The sequence below is a fragment of the Microtus ochrogaster genome, chromosome 8, assembly GCF_000317375.1.
Source record: "Microtus ochrogaster isolate Prairie Vole_2 chromosome 8, MicOch1.0, whole genome shotgun sequence".
Classification (NCBI taxonomy): Eukaryota; Metazoa; Chordata; class Mammalia; order Rodentia; family Cricetidae; genus Microtus; species Microtus ochrogaster.
Genome location: NC_022015.1, coordinates 74,020,673 through 74,041,621, shown reverse-complemented (window position 1 = coordinate 74,041,621; position 20,949 = coordinate 74,020,673). Strand labels below are relative to the sequence as shown.

Below are 20,949 nucleotides of genomic sequence, written 5' to 3'. Positions count from 1 at the left end.
TCTGTAGACCAGGCTGGTCTCGAACTCACAGAGATCCGCCTGCCTCTGCCTCCCAAGTGCTGGGATTAAAGGCGTGCGCCACCATCACCCGGCTTAGATATGCTTATATGGCAATATTCTTCTAGAACTTAAGACTTCTTTAAAACTCTGAGTTATATTAAACCATTCTCTATAACCTTTATAAAAAGAAAGGGAAGCTGGATATGGCAACAAGAACTTATAATTCTAGTATTTGGGGAGGTGAGGGCAGGAAGATCAGGAGTTCGAGATCATCCTCAGCTACATAACAAACACAAGGCCAGCCTCAAAAACAAAAAATAAAAAAGGAGGGTGGGATGGTAAAGAGGAGTCAGGGAGGAAAGAAAGAAAAAAACATCATCCTAGGGCCATGGGTCCTGGGTTCAGTTCCCAGCAAAAGGAGAGAAGGAACAGGAAGAGGGGCACAGAGACCCGCTCACCCTGAGAGCAGAGACTTTCAGCTCTGCCCTTCACATGCCTGCTGTCTGCTACTCCCTGTCCAATTAGACAGCACACATCTGACTCACTGGAGTAGCCCCTTCCCGAGATGCCTTGCCAGGGGCCAAGGACCAAGTTCCCACAGCATTCCTCAGGTTTAAAGCAGTAGTTCCCAGGACAGACTCAGCTAAGAATCCGACCAGACAAACTTTCCTGCTCCCAATACTTTAGGAGCTTAACTCTGTCCTGGGCTTTCAGGGAGCAAAGAGCTTCCCAGACCAAGGCGTTGAATTTAAGTAAAGGCCAGGATCAGCAGGCCCTTTCCCACAGAGCAGTGGAGGCTCGGCCAGCCCTCCCCTGTGGAAGATCTGCTAGACCTTGCTCCCTGCATTCACAACCACCTCCAGACTGCAGCGCTCAAACCCAGAGGAACCCAAACCAGCTGGGCAAGCTAAAAAGAACTGTGAGTGGCGGTGGTGGCGCACACCTTTAATCTCAGAACTCGGGAGTCAGAAGCAGGCGGATCTCTGAGTTTGAGGCTAGCCTGGTCTACAAAGAATTTCAGGACAGCCAGGGCTACAAAGAGAAACTTTGTCTCACCACGCCCCTCAAATAATAATAAAATAAAGTAAAAGAACTCTGACGGCTGCCATTCCTCATTTTGACTTTAATCAACAACCTTACAAAACCTTTAAAAATTAAGAAGACAAGCTAGACCAATGATGGCAAGTCACAATCTGATTTGGGAAGTGGGCCTCTCAGCACTCCGGTGTATAACTCAAGAGCTCCTTGCTGGCCCAAGAGTCAGAAGATCTGCCCAGAGGTCCTTTGTCCACCCACCATCTCCTAAGGCTATGAGCAGCTAGGTGCCTTAGAAGACCAAGGACATGATCTTTCCAGCGTCTCAGTCCCCCTAGGGCAAGGGCTGTTCTTTTTGTGTGCGCTGTACACGGAGTACATCACGTCAGAGCTGAGCGATGCCAAGTGGTAATGACAATCCCATCATTTCAAGGAGACAATCAGAGCACGACATCAAACTACAAACAAGATAAGCAGTGTTAAAGAGCCAGGAGCTTTCCTCTGACTGTCTGTCGGGCTCAAGCACATTCCTGATGCTCCTGGAGCCACCTTTGCAGCCATCAGCTAACTCTGTTCTTCCGCTTCACACTAGAGCAGAGCCCCAGCTCTGGTCAAGTTCCCTGAAACACTACTCTTGCATTCATATGGCATAGCTGTGTCCCCATTAGCCAACCATGCATTTTCTGACTGCCACATTCTTTTTTCAAAATGAAACAGTTTATTTTAATTGTATTTTTTATTTTTTTTTGTTTTTCGAGACAGGGTTTCTCTGTGGCTTTGGAGCCTGTTCTGGAACTAGCTCTGTAGACCAGGCTGGTCTCGAACTCACAGAGATCCGCCTGCCTCTGCCTCCCGAGTGCTGGGATTAAAGGCGTGCGCCACCATCGCCCGGCCTTTTAATTGTATTTTTAAGACTAATTTTTTATGTGTGATGCGTGTTTTATTTGGATGTATGTACACACAGTACATGTGTACCTAATGCTGGAGCAGGTCAGAAGGCATTGGATCCTCTGGAACTGGATATGAATGGTTGTGAGCCACCTGTGAGTGCTGGGATTTGAAAATTGGTTCTCCATAAAAGCACCAAGTGCTCTTACTTGCTGAGCCATCTTCCGGTTCTGGCTATCGCATTTTTTAACTTTTTATTTATTTTTATTTTATAAGTACTGTTTTTTTTTTTTTTTGGTTTTGGGTTTTTTGTTTTGTTTTATGTTGTTTTCTTTGCCTGAATGTATGTACGCGCACCATGTGGATGCCTGGTACCACATGACCCTCTTGAATTGGAGGAGGCTGTGGGCTGTCATAAAGATGCTAAGAACCACACCCCAGGGCTCTTAACCACTGAGCCATCTCTCCAGTGCTAACTACCACACTTCTCACGTTGCCTTCAGACTGCATGCTCACCCTGTCCCCTGGCCTCCTCTAGGACCACACTGGCCTTCCTTCTGTTCCTAGCATGCCTCAAGGTCACACTTGCTTTGACTCTGCAGTAGCAGTCTTCACTATCTAGGTCTGTCACATAGTTGGATGGTCAGGACTCTAAGCACCTTGCCTTCCAGGGAGGACCAACTGCAGAACACTACGATCAATGTCCCTAGAGTTGTACAAGGTAGCCCTGGCTGTCACCTCGTCACCAAGATCTCAAAGCTTCACAAACTGATACTGGTCTCACTGTAAAATGCGCCTACTCCTCAACTCACCTTAATTCTCAGCTAATTCTCAACACTCCATCCCCCACTCTATTCTGAACCCAGGGTCTGCCCTCTATCAATGCATTTACATGTCTTCCCTAAGAACCTAAGACTCGGGAGAGCAGGAACCCTGCCTGCCTTACTCTCCAAGGTATCCCAGCACTGAACAGAGCACAAGACCATTCCATAATGCACCCTGGAAATCCATGAAACAGACCAAGAGCTCCTACACACTGAGTACAGGGCTGAGTCCCTCACCTAAGTTTAAGTCCTTAAGCCAAGTTAGGCCTCTTTACCCACATCACACATCACTCCAAGAGAAAGGCTTGACCTGGCCCTGGAGTGTTTCTGGACTCCACAGTTGGATCTGAATGGAAGAAGCACTCTCTCCTGAGCTCAGTGCTTGGACTTGGTCCTAGGGCACATCTTTCTGGAGTGGAGGGCTTTTCTGCAAGAGCTGAACATGTTGGATAAAAACCGCCTCCAATGTTCTTGTTCAACATCCAATGAAGACTGGATTCATCAGGGAAACATCAGTGACACATGTGTGTTTACAAACACGCTCAGAGAGGGAGAGAATGAGCATCCTAAGTTAGAAGGCAATGACTACGTGTTTTAAAGAATTAGTCAAGAAAAGGAGGACGGTGCTTCAGGTACAGGTGCAAGGTTCCCAAATTAAACAGAGGCCAAACTGGACAGTATGGTGCATGCCTGGTAATTTCAGCATCCACGGCAGAGAAAGGTGGAGCTCTGGGAGTTGAAGGCATCCTGTTGTACATGGTGAAACCCTTCTCCAAAGAAGAAAAACAGGAAAAAGAAAAGAAAGGAGGCTAGAGAAGGCTATTTGAGGAAATGCCTAAGGAGGGGAGGGAGTCAGGGGCGAGCCTATCTACAGGGCAGGCCCGTGGGAAGGCCTTGAGGCAGAAGAGTGCTGAGAACAGGGAGCAGGAGGAGGAAGGGCAAGAGCACCAGGAGAGGCGCCACAGTGGAGTGAGGGCTGGACCTGGAAGGCTACACATGGCCAACATGGCCAACGGCTTTTACCTGAGTACTCAACAGGAAGTCAGGGGATGGTTCTGAGCAGAGATGGTCCAGAGCCTGACTACATGACATTCTATCATATTGTCCCTGTAAAAGAACTGGTATAAAACCAACAGGCCCACATGGCCAATGCTTCTAGAAATCTAACTCTAAAGACCTTTCTCTGTTTAAAAATCCCTGGTTACAAGAAGGAAAAAATTTCATACTGGAGCCAGCAGGGTGGGAATCCAGTGTCTGCAACCTGACCTTGGAAATGCCAGAGCAGGAAGGAGACTGAATTTGGGCACACCGCTGTGTCACCTGTCAGTTTTCACTCAGTGTTTTCCCCTCTATCCAGCCAAACTTTCGTAGGTGCTTAGAGGCCTCTCTATAACCAGCAGAAAGTGGAGCCAGCCAGCCGGGCAGGGGCCTGAAGGCTGAGGCAGATTGTGTTCTCCAGCAGGCTTTCCTCTCAGCTGTGGCCCGAGCTTCTGACCTCACACTGGACAGCCCGCGGTAAGAGGCAGGCCTCCTAGCATGAAAGTCTGTTCTGGAAATCACAAACAGCTCTTTGACTTGAGTGGTCTTGCCGAGGCCAGGCTAATTCTTAAGACCAGGTACTGCAGGTCCTAAACAACAGGAGAGGGAGAGAAGGACCACACGGGGTCACACCAAAGGCCTGGAGCTCAGTGTGCTCCACCTTCTAGGAAGCTGCTATGAACCCAAGTTCTCACTGCCAAACGGCCAACTGGCCTAGCCTCAAATGTAGGATGACCACATTTCTAAGCCTCTGATTCCTTTTTCCACAGCCAAGGCAAGAACTCTATAAGAGCCGAGCGGTGGTGGCGCACGCCTTTAATCCCAGCACTCGGGAGGCAGAGGCAGGCGGATCTCTGTGAGTTCGAGACCAGCCTGGTCTACAAGAGCTAGTTCCAGGACAGGCTCCAATACCACAGAGAAACCCTGTCTCGAAAAAAAAAAAGAACTCTATAAGAGGAGACAGTCGGGCACCATGAGGACCTAAGTTGTAGCAAGTCCACCTCCCTACAGTGACACTTCAGCCAAAAGATAGGAGTGAGGAGCAGGACCGGGTGTGTTGTCCATTATCACAAACCCCGCCCTCCAAAGATGTCCCAGGACCGGGTGTGTTGTCCATTATCACAAACCCAGCCCTCCAAAGATGTCCCAGGACCGGGTGTGTTGTCCATTATCACAAACCCAGCCCTCCAAAGATGTCCCAGGACTTACGCTGGGTGGAAACCAGTTGGGTCTGCCTACCCAACACCTGGTAGACCTGTGTCAGAACGGGCAGTGGGTCATCCTTTCTTCTAAGCCCAAACACCAAGTATTGCATTTTTCTATGTACCATACAAAGTCTCACAAAACTGGCCTAAAATGTAGCCCATTTATTTCAGCAACCAGAGAAACTTACCATGGGCATCTGTGCCCATGTCTGTGAGCATCTCAGCATTTTTACTCATGTCTAAATATTTTGTGTATTTCAGGTATAAGGACCCTGAGAGACAGCTCAGCAGTTAAGAGCACTTGTTGCTCTTACATAGGACCAGAGTTCAGCCTCCAGTGCCCACAACAGGCACTCACAACAACCTATAACTCCACCTCCCTCTTCTGGTCTCTGTGGACACCCACACACATGTGCACATACATACATGAGACACACATATTTACAAATTTTTAATTTAAAGATAGGTTCTTGCTGGTTACAAATTTGTGGTCTTTGCTTCTCTACTTCCCAAGTGCTGAGATTACAGTACATGCCACCATGTCCAGCCTAATAATGACCTTTTTAAGAGAAAAATGATACAATCAACATATCAAGACTGCTGCATGAAAGTATGTTTATGTTTTTATTTAAAGATTCTAGGAGCCAGAAGACCATGCTTGTAATATTAGTACCCAGGAGGCTGATGCAGGAGGATTACTAAAGGCCAAGGACTGCCTGGGTGTATTAACCAGGGTTCTCTAGGAGAACAGGACCAAGAGAATGAATGAATTATGTAAGTATGTATATATGTGTGTGTATGTATGTATGGGATTTATCAGAGTGACTTTACTAGGTATAGTTCAGCTAGTCTAACAATGGCTGTCTACCAACAAAGTCCAAGAATCTAGAGTTGTTTGGTCCAAGAGGCAAGATATCTCAGCTGGTCTTCAATACACAACAGAATCCTAAAGAAGTGGGTTCTAGGGCTGGAGAGATGGCTCAGTGGTTAAGAGCATCACCTGCTCTTCCAAAGGTCCCGAGTTCAATTCCCGGCAACCACATGATGGCTCGCAACCATCTGTAATGAGGTCTGGTGCCCTCTTCTGGCCTGTAGGCATACATACAGACTATTGTATAATAAATAAATAAATAAATAAATAAATAAATAAATAAATATTAAAAAAAAAAAAAAAAAAGAAGTGGGTTCTAGGGAACCACTGGAGACTTGGCTTAGCACTTCGGAGCACTGCTGCTCTTCCAGAAATCCTGGGTCCAATTTTCAGCATCCACATGACAGCTCAACAGCTATGTGTAACCTCAGTTCCAGGGGACCCCACACCCTCACATAGACATATATGCAGGCAAAACATCAATGCACACACACAAAATAAATTGTTTTTAAAGCAAGGAAAACAAAACATCAAAAAAGAAGAAGCAGGCACTAATGCCAGTGAAGGAATAAACTCGAAAGTGAGAACAGCCTCCTCCTTCCATGTCCTTTACATAGGCTGCCAGCAGGTATGGCCCAGGTTAAGGTGGGTCTTCCCACCTCAAAGATACAGATTAAAGATCGCTGTTCCCACTTTAAGTGATTTAATCAGGAAAAGCCCTCACAGGTATGCCCGGTGCTTGGGTTTTAGTTAATTTCAGATGTAGTCACCTTGACAACCAAGAATAGCCATCACACCAGATATGTAACTAAGCTTATCTTTTAAAAAAAGGAAATAATAATAAAAGTCAGGCATGGTAGCTTAAATCTTTAACACCATCTGGAGATCAAGGACAGTCATGGTTTCAGAGTAAGCTGAAGTCAGCCTGGGCTACATAAGAGCTTGTTTCAAAAAATAAATATATATAAGTATAAAACTGAGCTAAAATTTTAAAAGATGTCAGTACTAGCTGAGAAGTGGGCACCAACACAGTTAATACATGTATGTGCTCTCCAGTACTCTGCACCAAGAGCCAGAGGGAAAAGATGAATGGAGCCAAGCTGACATGGCAATGGGCGGAGGCAGAGACAACTGAGTGTTAAATGTGTGTTTTCAGACTCTAGAAGACAGAGACAACAGGGTTAGCCAAGTGGCAGGAAAAGCCTTGGAAGATGTTAGATTCCTGTGAGGGACACAGAACTGGGCAGCAGTCACTGCCAACTGTTCACAGGGTCCGAATCAAGGATCACAAACAAAAGGTAGAAGGATTATGAGTCCTCCCTCCCTGCTTTAATTTCCAGCTGTGAGAAAATGACTTATTTTCTTCATACATGAAAGAAGCTGGACAACAATGGGTAGAATAGGAAAAAGTCAGGCCAGGAAAGTTGTAGATTTTGTCTGGTTTGTGATGGTTCAACTAAGGCAGGGAGAGTCTAAGATCATGTTGGGGCCTCACAGTCCAGTCACTCTCAGCAAGGGCAAAGTTACGCCCAATAGGACCTGAGGGGTAAAGTTTGTCAGCCAGTTTTTGTACAGTCTGCACAGAGGACACAACTCAGTGCACCTTGGGGCTGCCTTGGGACTGAGGCTGCATGTCCCAGAGTCAACTATCTTTTGTTGCTTTTTCTCTATCGATGAAGAAAATAAAGCATAGAATTCATGAGCCAGCTCCAGCTCCCACAGAGACTGAGGCTTCAAAGATGGGCTTCTTCCCAGCATTCACACAGGAGAGCTCACTCACTGAGTAGCCTCAGAAAGGACCAAAGCAGAGCTGGAGCTCATGCAGCAGACTGATTACCTAGCATGAAAAAAGCTCTAGGTTTGCTCCCAGCAGCTCATGAGCCAAGTTGTTGTGGCACTTGAGAAGTAGAGGTACAACAACCAAGAGTTCATGGTCATTGTTGGTCACAGAGAGTTTAAGGTCAGTTTAGGATACATAAGACCCTTTATCAAAAACAAGACAAAACAAAAACCCAAAAGGAAAATAGGACTCAATCCTGAATCCAGGAAGTGAGAGAGAAGGCCAACAACAAAAGCGAAGGTACAGGTGGCGATGAGATGGCCAACTCCACAACTCACTAGAGAACTGCAATTAAAATAGTTAGCTACCATCCCACATCTACTCAGTGGCTAAAAACAACACTGAATATCAGTAAGGACATGAAGCAGGAACCCTCCCTTCACTGCTGGATGGGATGCAAAATGATACAGTCACTTTGGAAGACAGTTTGACAGTTTTTCACAAAGCTTAACAAACTTTTACCATCCAGTACCTCAAACAAAATGAAACCCTATTTTTTATTCACACAAAAACCTACCTAAAAAACAGTGTTCATATCAGCTTCATTCAAAAGTCACCAAAACCTAAAAACAAGATGTCCTTAAGAAATAGAAACTATGCCGGGGGGGGGGGGGGCTGGAGAGATGGCTCAGTGGTTAAGAGCATTGCCTGCTCTTCCAAAGGTCCTGAGTTCAATTCCCAGCAACCACATGGTGGCTCACAACCATCTGTAAAGAGGTCTGGCGCCCTCTTCTGGCCGTCAGGCATACAGACAGAATATTGTATACATAATAAATAAATAAATTTAAAAAAAAAAAAAAAAGAAACTACGCCGGGTAGTGGTTGCGCACACCTTTAATCCCAGCACTTGGGAGGCAGAGGAAGGCAGATATCTGTGAGTTGAAGCCAGCCTGGTCTACAGAGCTAGTTTCAGAAGAGTTAGGACCGTTACACAGAGAAACCCTGTCTCGAAAAACAAAAACAAAACAAAAAGAAAGCAACTACAAAACTGGGTCACCTTTCACTCCAATGCTATGGAGCCAGAGCTTCTCAGTGAGACCCTATTGTACTCCACCCCGAAGGATAGATGGATAGTTATATAGGCAGGCAGGCAGACAGATTGACTAAATCAGTGAGGAGGCTCAGCATTTGACAAAGGCACCTGCTCAAAACTAGTGGTCCAAGTTCAATCTCCAGAAGACCCAAGTTTAGTTCCAAAACTGGATGTCTGAGTTTTCTATCACTGTGATAAACACCGTGACCAAAGGAACTTATGATGTCCTTCAGCTCACAGTCCACCATGAAGGGAAGTCAGGGCAGGAACGCAAGCAAGCAGAGGTCAGGAAGGAACTCTAATGGCTTGCTCTTCCCGGCTTGTTCAGTTTTCTCTCCTCTCTCTCCTCTCTTCTCCTCTCTCTCTCTCTCTCTCTCTCTCTCTCTCTCTCTCTCTCTCTCTTGGATTTTTGAGATAGGGTTTTTCTGTGTAACCGTGACTGGGCTGGAACTCACTCCAGACCTTAATTGAGAAAACACCTCCATCAGACTGGCCTATATGAAAGGCTATGTGCTTTTCATGATTTAATTATTGATGTGGGTGGGCTCAGCCCATTTTGGACAGTTCCACCCCTGATCAGGTGGTCCTGGATGATATAAGAAAGCAGACTAACTCTGGGTAGTGGTGGCACACACCTTTAACACCAGCACTTGGGAGGCAGAGACAGATCTCTGAGTTCAAGACCAGCCTAGTCTACAGAGTGAGTTCCAGGACAGCCAGGACTACAAAGACAAACCCTGTTTTGAAAAACCAATAGAAAAAAGAAAAGAAAAGAAAAGAAAAGAAAAGAAAAGAAAAGAAAAGAAGCCTCTGAACTTGGTGCACAACTTTATTTTGGTGGTATCTCCTGATGGTGCTGGACAGGTGATGGTGTCTACAGGCAACAGATGCAGAGCCACTCTGCCTCTGCTCATCACTTAAAAAAACAGAGCCAAATGTCACTTTGTAACATGGAGCCAACCACAGAAATGCTCAGCTTGAAAGTACTGCTTCCTCAGTATGGAGTAATTAGGTTGAGGGCACAGCTTCCCATTTTGTTATCCAGCCTCTAAGCCAGTGGTTCTCAGCCTTTCTACTGCTGAAACCCTTTAATACAGTTCCTCATGTTGTGGGAACCCCAACTCATAAAGTTATTTTTGTTGCTACTTCATAACTATAATTTTGCTACTGTTATGAATCACAATGTAAATATTTGATACACAGGATATCTGATATGTGACCACTGTAAAAGGGTTGTTCGACCCCCAAAGAGGTCGTGACCCACAGATGGAGAACCACTACCCTAATCACTTAACAAACCAGGATTTTGAATATGCTCTTTGTTACCCAGAAACTTCCTCATCCATGGGGTCTCTATGAGAACAGTCCGGTGAGACAGGAGCTAAGCTCCCCCTTGGGCAGTTAAGGGCAGGGAACATAACCTAATTTTTTATTACTATAATTGTATGTGTGTGTGTGCATGCGCGTGTGTGTGCGTGCATGTGTGAGCGTGTGTAGGTTGGAAGAGGATTTCACAGAGTCAGTTCTCTCCTTCCACCTTTACATGGGTTCCAAGGCTCAAACTCAGGTTACCAGAAGGTTGTGTGGTAAACCATTGGGAGTCATATTAGATGGTTGTGTTGAAAGTCACTAGAGGTGGATGCTGGAAAATGAACTTGGGTCTCCTGCAAGCGAAGTACATTCTCTTAACCACTGAACCACCTCTTCAGCCCCCAATGTTATGAACTTAGCATTTTTATTTTGTGTATTTATGTATTTATGTGAATGTATGCCCCAAGTGTGTAGGTGGACATGGAGGCCAGAAGAGGGTGTTAGATCCCCTGGAGCTAGAGTTGTGGGCAGTTGTGAGCTGCCTAATGTGAATGCTAGGAACCAAGCTCAGGTTTTCTAGAAAAGCAGCAAGTGTTCTTAGCTGCTGAGCCTCCTCTCCAGGTCCTAATGTTGTGAATTTTAAAGAGGGGTCAATATCGCTTTGCTGGTGTACGTGCTGCACAACCTAGTCCTCTGGATCCGAGAGGCAGACCAGCATGCTGCAGGGCTCAGGTCAGAGGACCAAGATCACTCTAGTCATATCTCAGAACTGCAGATCAGAACTGAGAAGCCCGATGTAGAAGATGCAGTGTACAGGGTATATATACAGTGTATACATCAGAGGCAGGATGCAGGAAGGAATTTCAGAGTCAAGGGTCAGAGCTAGCATTTGAACAAGGAAGGTTCTGGCAGACTCAGACAACACAGGAAGTATGAAGGCAGGTATTCTTCACTGTGTTAAGACAGGTTTAGGACAGCCCTGCACAAACATGGTATGGAGGTGGAAGCTGAAACTTAGTAAAGTGCTAGCAGCATGTACACGAAGCACTGGGTTGATCCCTGCATCCCATAAACTGGGTTTGCTTCCGGTAACAGCTATAATCCCAGCACCTGGGAGGTGGAAGCAAGAGGATTAGGCATTCTTGATCATCCTGATATATAAGGTTTTTTGAGGTTTTTTTTGTTGCTTGCTTGTTTGTTTTTTATTTGTTCGAGACAGGGTTTCTCTCTGTAGCCCTGGCTGTCCTGGAACTCACTGTGTAGAACAGGCTGACTTTGAACTCAGATTTGCCTGCCTGTTTCTGCCTCCTGAGTGCTGGGGTTAAAGGCACATATCAACACCGCCCAACTAGGTATAAAGCTCCAAGGCCAACCTGGACTACATGAGATCCTATCTCAGAAAAAAATATACAGATGTAGACAGATAAGCTGGGGAGATGGCTCAGTGGGTAAGGGGCTCGCTATGCAATGAAAACCTGAGCACATAGGTCATATTATCACCCATGTAAAAGTTGAGCCCAGTGGTACAGGATTATAGCCCCAGTGGGGATGAGGGCAGCAACAGGTGGGTTCTGAGGGCCTAATGGCCAGCTAGTGTAGCCGAAATAGCAAACTCCAGGTTTAGTGGATGTCCTGGCTAGCTTTTATGTCAACTCGACACTAGCTATAGTCATCTGAGAGGAGGGAACTTCAATCGAGAAAATGCCTCCATAAGATCTGGGGATAGGCAAGTCTATGGGGCATTTTCTTAATTAGTGATTGATGTACGAGGGTTCAGCCCAGTATGGGTGGGACCAGCCCTGGGCTGGGAATCTTGGCTCCTATAAGAAAACTGCTGAGCAAGGTGTAAGGGGTAAGCCAAGCCAGTAAGCAGCACCCCTCCATGGCTTCTGCATTAGCTCCTGCCCTGCTTGAGTTCTGGTCCCTTTGATGAACTGTGATGTGGGAGTATTAGAAAATAAACCCTTTCCTCCCCAAGATGCTTTTGGCCATGTGTTTCACCACAGCAATAGTTACCCTGAGTAAGACACAGTGAGAGATCCTGCCTCAAAGAAGTAAAGCAGAGAGCTGGAGAGATGGTTAAGAGCATTGCCTGCTCTTCCAAAGATCCTGAGTTCAATTTCCGGCAACCACATGGTGGCTCACAACCATCTGTGAGATCTGGTGTCCTCTTCTGGCCTTCAGGCATACATGCAGAAAGAATATTGTATACATAATAAATAAACAAACAAACAAACAAATAAATATTTTTTAAAAGTATGGATTAAAAAAAAAAGAAGAAGAAAAACAGAGAGTGACAGAAGATAGCTAAAGTCAAGCTTGCTCCACGAGCAAACAGGCAAGTGTACATACATACACTCTCCACATAGACACATGCACACACACACACACACACACACACGCACTCTTTCACATACACAACACCACAATGTTGTTCTGGTGGACAGGGAAAACAGAATTCCCAGCATTGACAACTTCAGCCTGGAGCCTGGGTTTCTAGGGAGCCTGCCCGACGGCATACGCAAAGCCCTGGGTCTGATACCCAACAACACTGCAATTACAGACTAGAGGTCTTTGGATCTGCTGGTTAAGGTGCTTGATGTCAATCAAGCCTGACCATCTGAGTTTGGTCCTGGGGACCCACATGGTAAAGAGAGAACAAATTGTCCTCTAGTCTCTACGCATGCACCCCACCTCCAATTAAATGTAATGATCTGTACCCCCATTTAGCCCAAGTCAAATGGCCTCCCACTCTTCCCAGGTGGTCTGAATCCCTAGCCTTAGTAGTAATTGTCCCAATTTCACAGTCACCCTGAAACCAAACATCTCTGAGACTTCCAAGTGGCCTGCCCTCTACTGAGCCCACAAAGCTCTTCCTCCAGTTTGTTGAACTCATCTGGGCTATCCTGGGGCCCAGGCCATTCTGGGGACTGTCATCTGCAGGTGGTCTTGTGAGGCACTCCAGGGAGGCAGAGACGCTCAGGTCCACAGGGAGGCAAGGCCAAGACATACACACACAGCAAATGCAGGGCTTCTCCTGGAAACCCCAGCAGATAACGGGACATGCTTCAGGGCTTCCACAAGGCAAGCTCTGAGAAAGAAAAGCTAACCTTTCTCACCTGCGGTGACTGAGGACAAGTGGACACGTTAATCTGTGCCCAGTGTTCAATAAATAACTCACGTGGTGAGTAGTCCAGTGAAGAGCACAAAGAAGAAGGCTGTCTACCACTTCAGTCAAGGCAGCCACCGGAAGCCCGCCAGCCGCAGCCACAGCCCTCAGGTGAGGCCACAACAGTCTCAAACCCACCTGGACACGCCATGTCTGTCAACCAGCCAGCTTTGTGGGGCACAGCCTACCTCTCCCATGGTGATGACGCGTGGCCCTAACTATAGGGCCACAAATCTGGGTCAATTCCACACGAAGAGTCTTTGGAGCCAGTCCAAGACATACATCTAGCAGATGACTGCCCCACAGGCTCTCGCTGGGAAGTCTGCCTTCGTTCATGAACACACTCTCCAGCTGGCCACCCTTAGGCCTGGAACTTTTATCTAGCGAGAGTTTCTGGAGGTCCCAGGAACCACCAGAAATCCTCAGAGAAAGGCACTGATGTTACGGCTTTCACAGCCCTGCAAATCTCCCCACTCTATCCATAGCCGCCTGTCCACTAAGGAGCCGGCCAGAGCTGCAGGCTTAACAAGTGCAGATACCTGACACTTCCCAAGTGTGGGGGCTGGGAAGGGCAGTCTCTTCTACTGAAGGCATTGTGGGTAGTCTCCCACTTTCTAGAAAACCCTCCTGCTGCTCCAACTAGGATCAATGTCATCTTTCAACTTCAGAAACAGCTTCTTCAAAATCTTTAGGGCTGGGGTGTGACTCATTTGGTACTGTCTCTCTAGCATGCACAAAGCTTGGGGTTCCAGCCCAGCACCACATAAACCTGGCTGTGGTAGCACACGGCTGTAACTCTAGAAGTGGGGTGGGGCAAGCAGGAGGATCAGAAGTTCAAGGTCATCCCCAGTAGCACACCAAATCTGAAGCAAGGACCTGAGACCCTATTTCAAAAAACCAAGGGCTAGACAGACGGCTCAGCCAGTTAAGAGTATTGGCTGTTCTTCCAGGGGATACAAAACACCCAGACATAGAATAAAAAAAATTACCAGGCAATGGTGGCAAGCACCTTTAATCCCAGCACTTGGGAGGCAGAGGCAGGTAGTCTCTGTGAGTTCAAGACCAGCCAAGGATACACACAGAGAAAGAACAAACATTCCCCAAACCCATTGATACACTCACTCACAGGAAGGGGAATGAAACTATGGCTAACCAGGGGCCCAAGGGAGAGTGGAAGAGCAGCATGGGAGAAGCTGATCAAGCAACTAAAGGGACGAAGTTCAAGAAACACGGGAGCAACTGCACAATGGGTATCGTGCACAGCAGGAGTGTACTGCACTTTTCAGGAAGCTAAAAAAAGGACTTGGAATTTTTAAAAAACTTATTTTTGTTTTATTTGCATTGGTGTTTTGCCTGCATGTATGTCTGTTTGAGGGTGTCAGATCTTGATGTTACAGATAGTTGTTAGCTGCCATGTGGGTGCTGGGAATTGGACCTGGGTTCTCTGGAAGAGCAGTCGGTGCTCTTAACCACTGAGCCATCTCTCCAGCCCCTGATTTGAAATGTTTTAACCATTAAAAAAATATATAACATATGAAATGAAGTTGTTTAAACACTACATAATTGATATATGTGTCAAAATACCACGTGATCTCATGACATCATTTTTATGTTTTTAGACTCTTAATGTGTAGGTCAGTGGTAGGGTGTCCACCCAGCATGGGGTGAGAGGACTGAGGACAATCCTCAGCATCCAAATAGCAATATACATGTGTGCGTGCGTGCGTGCGTGCGTGTGTGTGTGTGTGTGTGTGTGTGTGTGCATGCACACGTCCATGAGGTGTGCACATGTGTGGAGACTCCAGGATGACGCTAGGAGTCTTCCTTCATTGCTCTCCATTTTATATTTTGAGACAGGGTCTCTCACTGAGCCCAGAGCTCACCACACAGTAAGACTAACTAGCCAGTGAGCTCCAAGCAACCCTGTCTCCACCTGCCCAATACGAAGATTACAGGTGTGCACCACTGTGCATTTTTGTTGGTGCTGGGGAAACAAATTTAGCCCCTCATGCTTGTATGGCAAGCAATTTTGGTGCAAACAATTGTTCTCATCCTGTTCCCTCTAGTGAACATGGGTGGAAATGGCCATGCCAGTCACTTGTTCTCCACCTTAGGGTTACCAGACAGGACTCCCCTGAGCAAGAGGAAATGCCTCAACAAGCTCTGTGGAAAAAAGAGAAAGGCTGCTAGGAGAGACATGGTAGGAACAGAGAGAAAGCGGGACGACACCATAGCCAAGAACAGACTTTGGTGCCACCAGATATGGCTTTTACTTTACCAACTGCATAGCAAACACCTCTGAATTTCTGTGTCTAAACTTCAAAGGTAATAATTCCTCATGATGAGGAGGGGACCTGGAAAGATGGCTCAGTGGTTAAGAGTGCTTGCTGCTCTCTCAGAAGAGCCCAGTTCAGTTCCCACCATCTGGTGTAGGAGGACCTTCTATGTGTTGCTTTCATTGGTTAATAAAGAAACTGATCTGGGCCTGTTGATAGGGCAGAACTTAGGTAGGCAGGGAAGACAGAACTGAATGCTGGGAGAAAGAGGACGGAGTCAGAGAGACGCTATGGAGCCACCACCAGAGTCAGACACACTGAATCTTTGCCGGTAAGCCACTGCCACGTGGCAACATACAGATTAATAGAAATGGATTAAATTTCTATTAATCAAGATGTGAGAGTTAGCCAATAAGAGGCTAGAGCTAATGGGCCAAGCAGTGATTTAATTAATACAATTTCTGTGTGGTTATTTTGGGGCTAAGCTAGCTGGGCCCTCCTCCTACAACCATCCATATCAGATGGCTCACAACTGCCTGTAATGCCAGCTCAAAGGGATCCAACTCCCTCTCCTAGCCTCCATGGGCACCTGCACACACATGTGCCCATACACACACACACCAATAATAATAATAACAAAAAGAAATCTTTTTATTTTATTTATTTATTATTTTTTTTTGAAAGATGGTCTCTTTACATAGCCCTGGCTATCCTGAAACTCATTATGTAGAACAGGCTGGCTGGCCGCTTGAGTGCTGGGATTAAAGATGTATGCCACTTCTTAATTAGTTACTAACCTGGGAAGGTCCAGCCCTTAGGGGGTGATACTGCCCTGTTGTGGTGGAGCTGGGTGCTGCCATGAGGAGCAAGCATTCTGCCGTGGACTCTGCTTCAGTCCCTGTCTCCAGGTCCCTACCTGGTGTTGATTCGCACCCTAGCTTCCCTCAATAGACTGTGATTCAGGATGTGTAAACTAAATAAACCCTCTCCTCCCCAAGCTGTTTTTGGTCACGGTGTTTCGCCCCATGGTAACCCTAACTAAGCCTGTGTACGAGGATGAATGTGCCGTGTGCCATGCCAAGAGTATGCAGCTCAGAGGACAGCTGTGAGTCGGTTCTGTCCCTCCACCTTCACATGGGTTCCAGGTCGGGAAGACTCAGGTTATCAGCAGGCTCGGCAGCTGGTGCCTTTACTTACTGAACCATCTCACTGCACTCTCTGAAGGTTGTTAAGAGCACTTCTTTCTCTTCTAGAGAAACTGAATTAGGTTCCCAGCACCCACCTGTAACTCTAGCTCAAGAGGCTATAGGTCAGCCTTGACTACTGTGAGTCCTAGGACAGCCTGAGATACAGATTAAGATCCTGTCTCCCCAAACCTGTGTGTGTGTTACTCCCTCATATACATATTTTTGTATTATTTTAGCTCCACTACAAATACTGTTAAACAGGGTCCCCAAGGCTGGAGAGATGGCTCAGTTGTTAAAAATACTGGCTGCTCTTCCAAAGGACACAGGTTCAATTCCTAGCACCCACATGGCAGCTCACAACTGTAACTCCAGTTGTAGGGGCTCCTACACCCTCATAAAAATATACATGCAAAAAACACCAATGTACATAAAAATAAACAAACCAAGCAAAACAAAACAAAAAACAGGGCTTGCACTCAGGCAAGATTAAGTCTATTCCCATTTTGAAGGCTGTGAAGACAGGCACAGACACTACCTGCCATGTGCTGGAGAAGAGGGAAGGCCTGGCTGCTGAGCCTAACAAAAGGCAGAGAAAGCTAGCCTGGCCTGTGGGCAAGGAGTTGAAATGGGACAGTGCCGTAATTTAAGAGTTCAAACTCTGGACTCAATCTAAATCAAACTCCAGTTTTTTTATAACCTAGATGTGGGGCTTGAGCAATTCAGTTTCCTCATTGGTAAACCAGCAATAACAAGAGACTCTAGTAACGGGAGGCCTCCCCCCCCCCCCCCCCCCCCGGCGTTCTTTCTGGGTAGTGGGGACTTAGTGTAGGCAGCTGGAAAGTCATAAGGCTCCACTGTCCTGACTGCAGAGACCGACTCTGGAGACGGGGGTGTGTTAATGAAGACGATCATACCCCCATCTGCTGTAGTCCTAAATATCTCATGTCGCTCTGTTAAATACTTTCACATGGTGAGTTCCAGGCATGTCGGAGCTACATAGTAAGAACTTGTCTCAAAAAAACCCAGACTATAGACTATTTGAACCGAAGATGAAGCTCCATGATGCAGCACTTGGCTACTATGCCTGAGGACCCAGGTTTGATCCTGAAGGAGTCTGATTGAGGACTCAGACTATCAACATCTAAATCCTGGCTCCAAATCAATCACCTAATCATTCAATCGATCCTGGCCCTCACACTGCTGAGAAATGATATTAAGTCACAGAAGCTCTTCATGTTTCTATTCCCTCGCCCTAAGTGGGGCACATGTTATCATCTACCAGCTTCACAGTTTCAGGCTGAAAACTAAACTCATTAGTGACACATGTATAGAATAACTAAAAGAGTACCCGGTGTATAATCAGTGATTTAAAAAATGTTGTTAGCTTTTATAATTATTCTAATTGTAATTTTGGAAGATTAAATACTAAGTTAACTACATTTTGCTTGATATCATAATATGTTTTGGAATTAAAACATATATTATGTGATTATAAAAAGAAATCAAGGACAAGAGTAAGAAAAATTTTTAATTATTCTATTATTTAGTGTGTGGGTATTCTGGCTGCACGTATGTCTACGCACAAGTTATGTGTCTATTGCCTGCAGGGGCCAGAGGACGACACTGATTCTGCTAGAAATGGAGTTATAGACAACTGTAAGCTGCCATGTGGGTGCCGGGAATTGAACCTGGGTCCTCTAGAAGAGCAGTCAATGCTCTTAACCACGTGAGCCACAGATGAGTCATCTCTCCAAGCTCAAAAAGGGTAAGATTTTAAAAGACAGATGGCAGAGAACAGAAGCAGATCAGTGCTAACAATGAAGTAGACAGGGCAGGCAAGAAAAATGCAAGTTTGGCCGCACACATCTGCAAACCCTGTCACTCAGGAGGCTGACATGGGAGGATAAAGAGGTTCAAGACCAACCTAAGCAATTCTACAAGCAGCCCTTCGACCGCCAGTTCAAGACCAGCTTGAACTACATAGCAAGTTCCAAGCTGACCAGTACAAGCAGAAGGCAGAAGCAGAGAGAGGACACTGAAAAGTGTCATCCTCACAAAACCAACATCATCACACATGTCCAATAAAACCTCAGAAACAGGCTTAGGGTCAAGGAAAGACAGCGGCATATACTCACTCATGAACTCTGCTGTCACCATAGAGATCGCTCAGGCCAAAGCTGATGTAGTGCCAGTGCTCAGGGATGTTGGCAGAAGGACTCCCCATATTCCTGTACATGCTAACATAATCCAACGGGTCTGGACCACCCAACCTGAAAAAGACAAAACACACGGTGTCAATTTAAACCTAGAAACCAGAAAATATCAAGTAAGAGGCTCTGCTCTACAAACCCGAAATCTCCATCCTAGAGGGACCTAAAACAAAAGATAACTAAAGCAGGGCAAAAATCTCTCTAGCGATGAACCAAGGAAAAGCATCCGAGGCTATGTGATCCCACATGGTCAAGAAACTCCCTCCTCTTCCCTCCAACAGACAGGGCCTCTTTTAGAAACGAAGCAGACTTGCTGGCTGCACATTTTGCTGACTCCAAATGGAGTCTTCTATGGTGCCTGACAGCATGCCAGGCTTCAAGAGATGCATCAATGGCTTCTGTTGAATGACCATCCAGAGTATGACCAATGGACATCATTCCTGCAGTACAGGTTTCATTCTATACCTGTCTCTTAGACAGCTAGTTCCTGAAAGCCTATATTGTGCCTTCTAGTATTGTTTCTTCTGAATACACACAAAGCCTCTGGCCTGCACAGACCCCAGCCTGAACACCACAGATCAAAACGTAGTCACTGCAAGTTACCAAGTCCAAGCATCAGCTAGCCCAGCTCTGCACCGAGCACTGCACCACGACCCAGACTGAACCCTGTCAGCAACTGCATTCTAAAGAGGGTCCCAGGAGGAATCTGTCTCAGAGGGAGAGCTGGGACAGTTCACAACTCGAAGCTCCTAAGAACCACACTAAGTCTCCCCATAAACCCAACAGAGAAGCAGTTGAGGAAGAGATTCAGTCATTACCTCACTGGAGATTTAACTCAATAAAAGTTCTTTTAGCAATTAGTGCCTAGGCAAAAGAAAGCAGACAACAGACAAGAGGGCTTTCCTTCAGAATGGACAGGAAAACAGACTTGAGAAGCACACTAAATGGAAACCATCAGCAGAAGAGAGCGTGCACTGAGCCCATGAACCCCGCAGTTGAGCTGCCTCACACGGACCGCTCCACAGACTGTAGACGCCTTGCCTGGCCTGGGACATGGACAGAAGTGAATGTTGCAAGTGGGCTAAACTACTGAGGGAATGCTAACAACCAAATAAAAGACATGGTACAGGAGATCCCAGCAAGTGTGCCAAGACTATGCAATTCAAACCCTATCTTAAAACCAGTAAGTCTAGTTTCATCTTCTTTGCCAGGATGTTATTAGCCTTTGCAGAAATCTTTATTCTCTGGGGGGAAAACCTAAGTTACTTATAGAATTCATAAGAAACAAAGTCACTCCAAATAGCTTAACTCTCACTTGAGTGAGTTAGGTGAGGGGACAAGTCTCTATGTCTGCTTTTTGTTTGTTTTCTTTTCTTTTAATTATTTTTTTCGAGACAGGGTTTCTCTGTGTAGCCCTAGCTGTCCTAGAACTCACTCTGTAGATCAGGCTGGCCTCGAACTCACAAAGACCTCTGCCTCCCAAGTGTAGGGATTAACGGCATGTGCTCCACCACCTGGCCTCTGTCTGTCTTTAACTGTGATTTCACCAAATCATTTGGCTTTAAGTTGAATTTAAAAACATTTTGGGGAAGAATAGAGGACCCCATTATGGCTGCAGAATCCTAAAAAAGACAGGCTCCATATTCCCTCCAACTTCCTACTGGAAATCCCAAGAGTCTTTGCTGCAGCCTAGGTCTATCCAGCAACAAGCAGTGAACTGTTGGCTGCCCTGCTCCACCTGCCAGCACGCTGTAGCTCCTTCAGACAGACTCCCAGGAGAGGTCACATCAAATAGGAGCCACAAGAGGAGTCAGGGAGCCTGGCGGTGGTGGCGCACACCTTTAATCCCAGCACTTGGAGGCAGAATCAGGCAGATGTTTTTGAGTTTGAGGCCAGCCTGGTCTACAGAGTTCCAAAACAGCCAGGGCTACACGGAGAAATCTTGTCTTGAAAAACAAAAACACCAGCACTTAGGAGGCAGAGACAGGAGGATCTCTGTGAGTTCAAGGCCAGCCTGGTCTACAAGAGCTAGTTCCAGGACAGGAACCAAAAAGCTACAGAG

General features: G+C 46.3%; 1 protein-coding gene across 2 annotated transcripts in view; it reads right to left on the bottom strand.

Annotated features, from left to right (window-relative positions):
• The window catches only part of Sufu (SUFU negative regulator of hedgehog signaling), a 99,925-nt gene that overhangs the window by 75,898 nt on the left and 3,078 nt on the right, over positions 1-20,949 (bottom strand). For both annotated transcript variants that reach the window (XM_005352410.2, XM_005352411.2), the window contains exon 2: positions 18,813-18,947. In XM_005352410.2, coding sequence (XP_005352467.1) covers positions 18,813-18,947 — 135 coding nt within the window. The remainder of the gene's footprint in view (positions 1-18,812; positions 18,948-20,949) is intronic.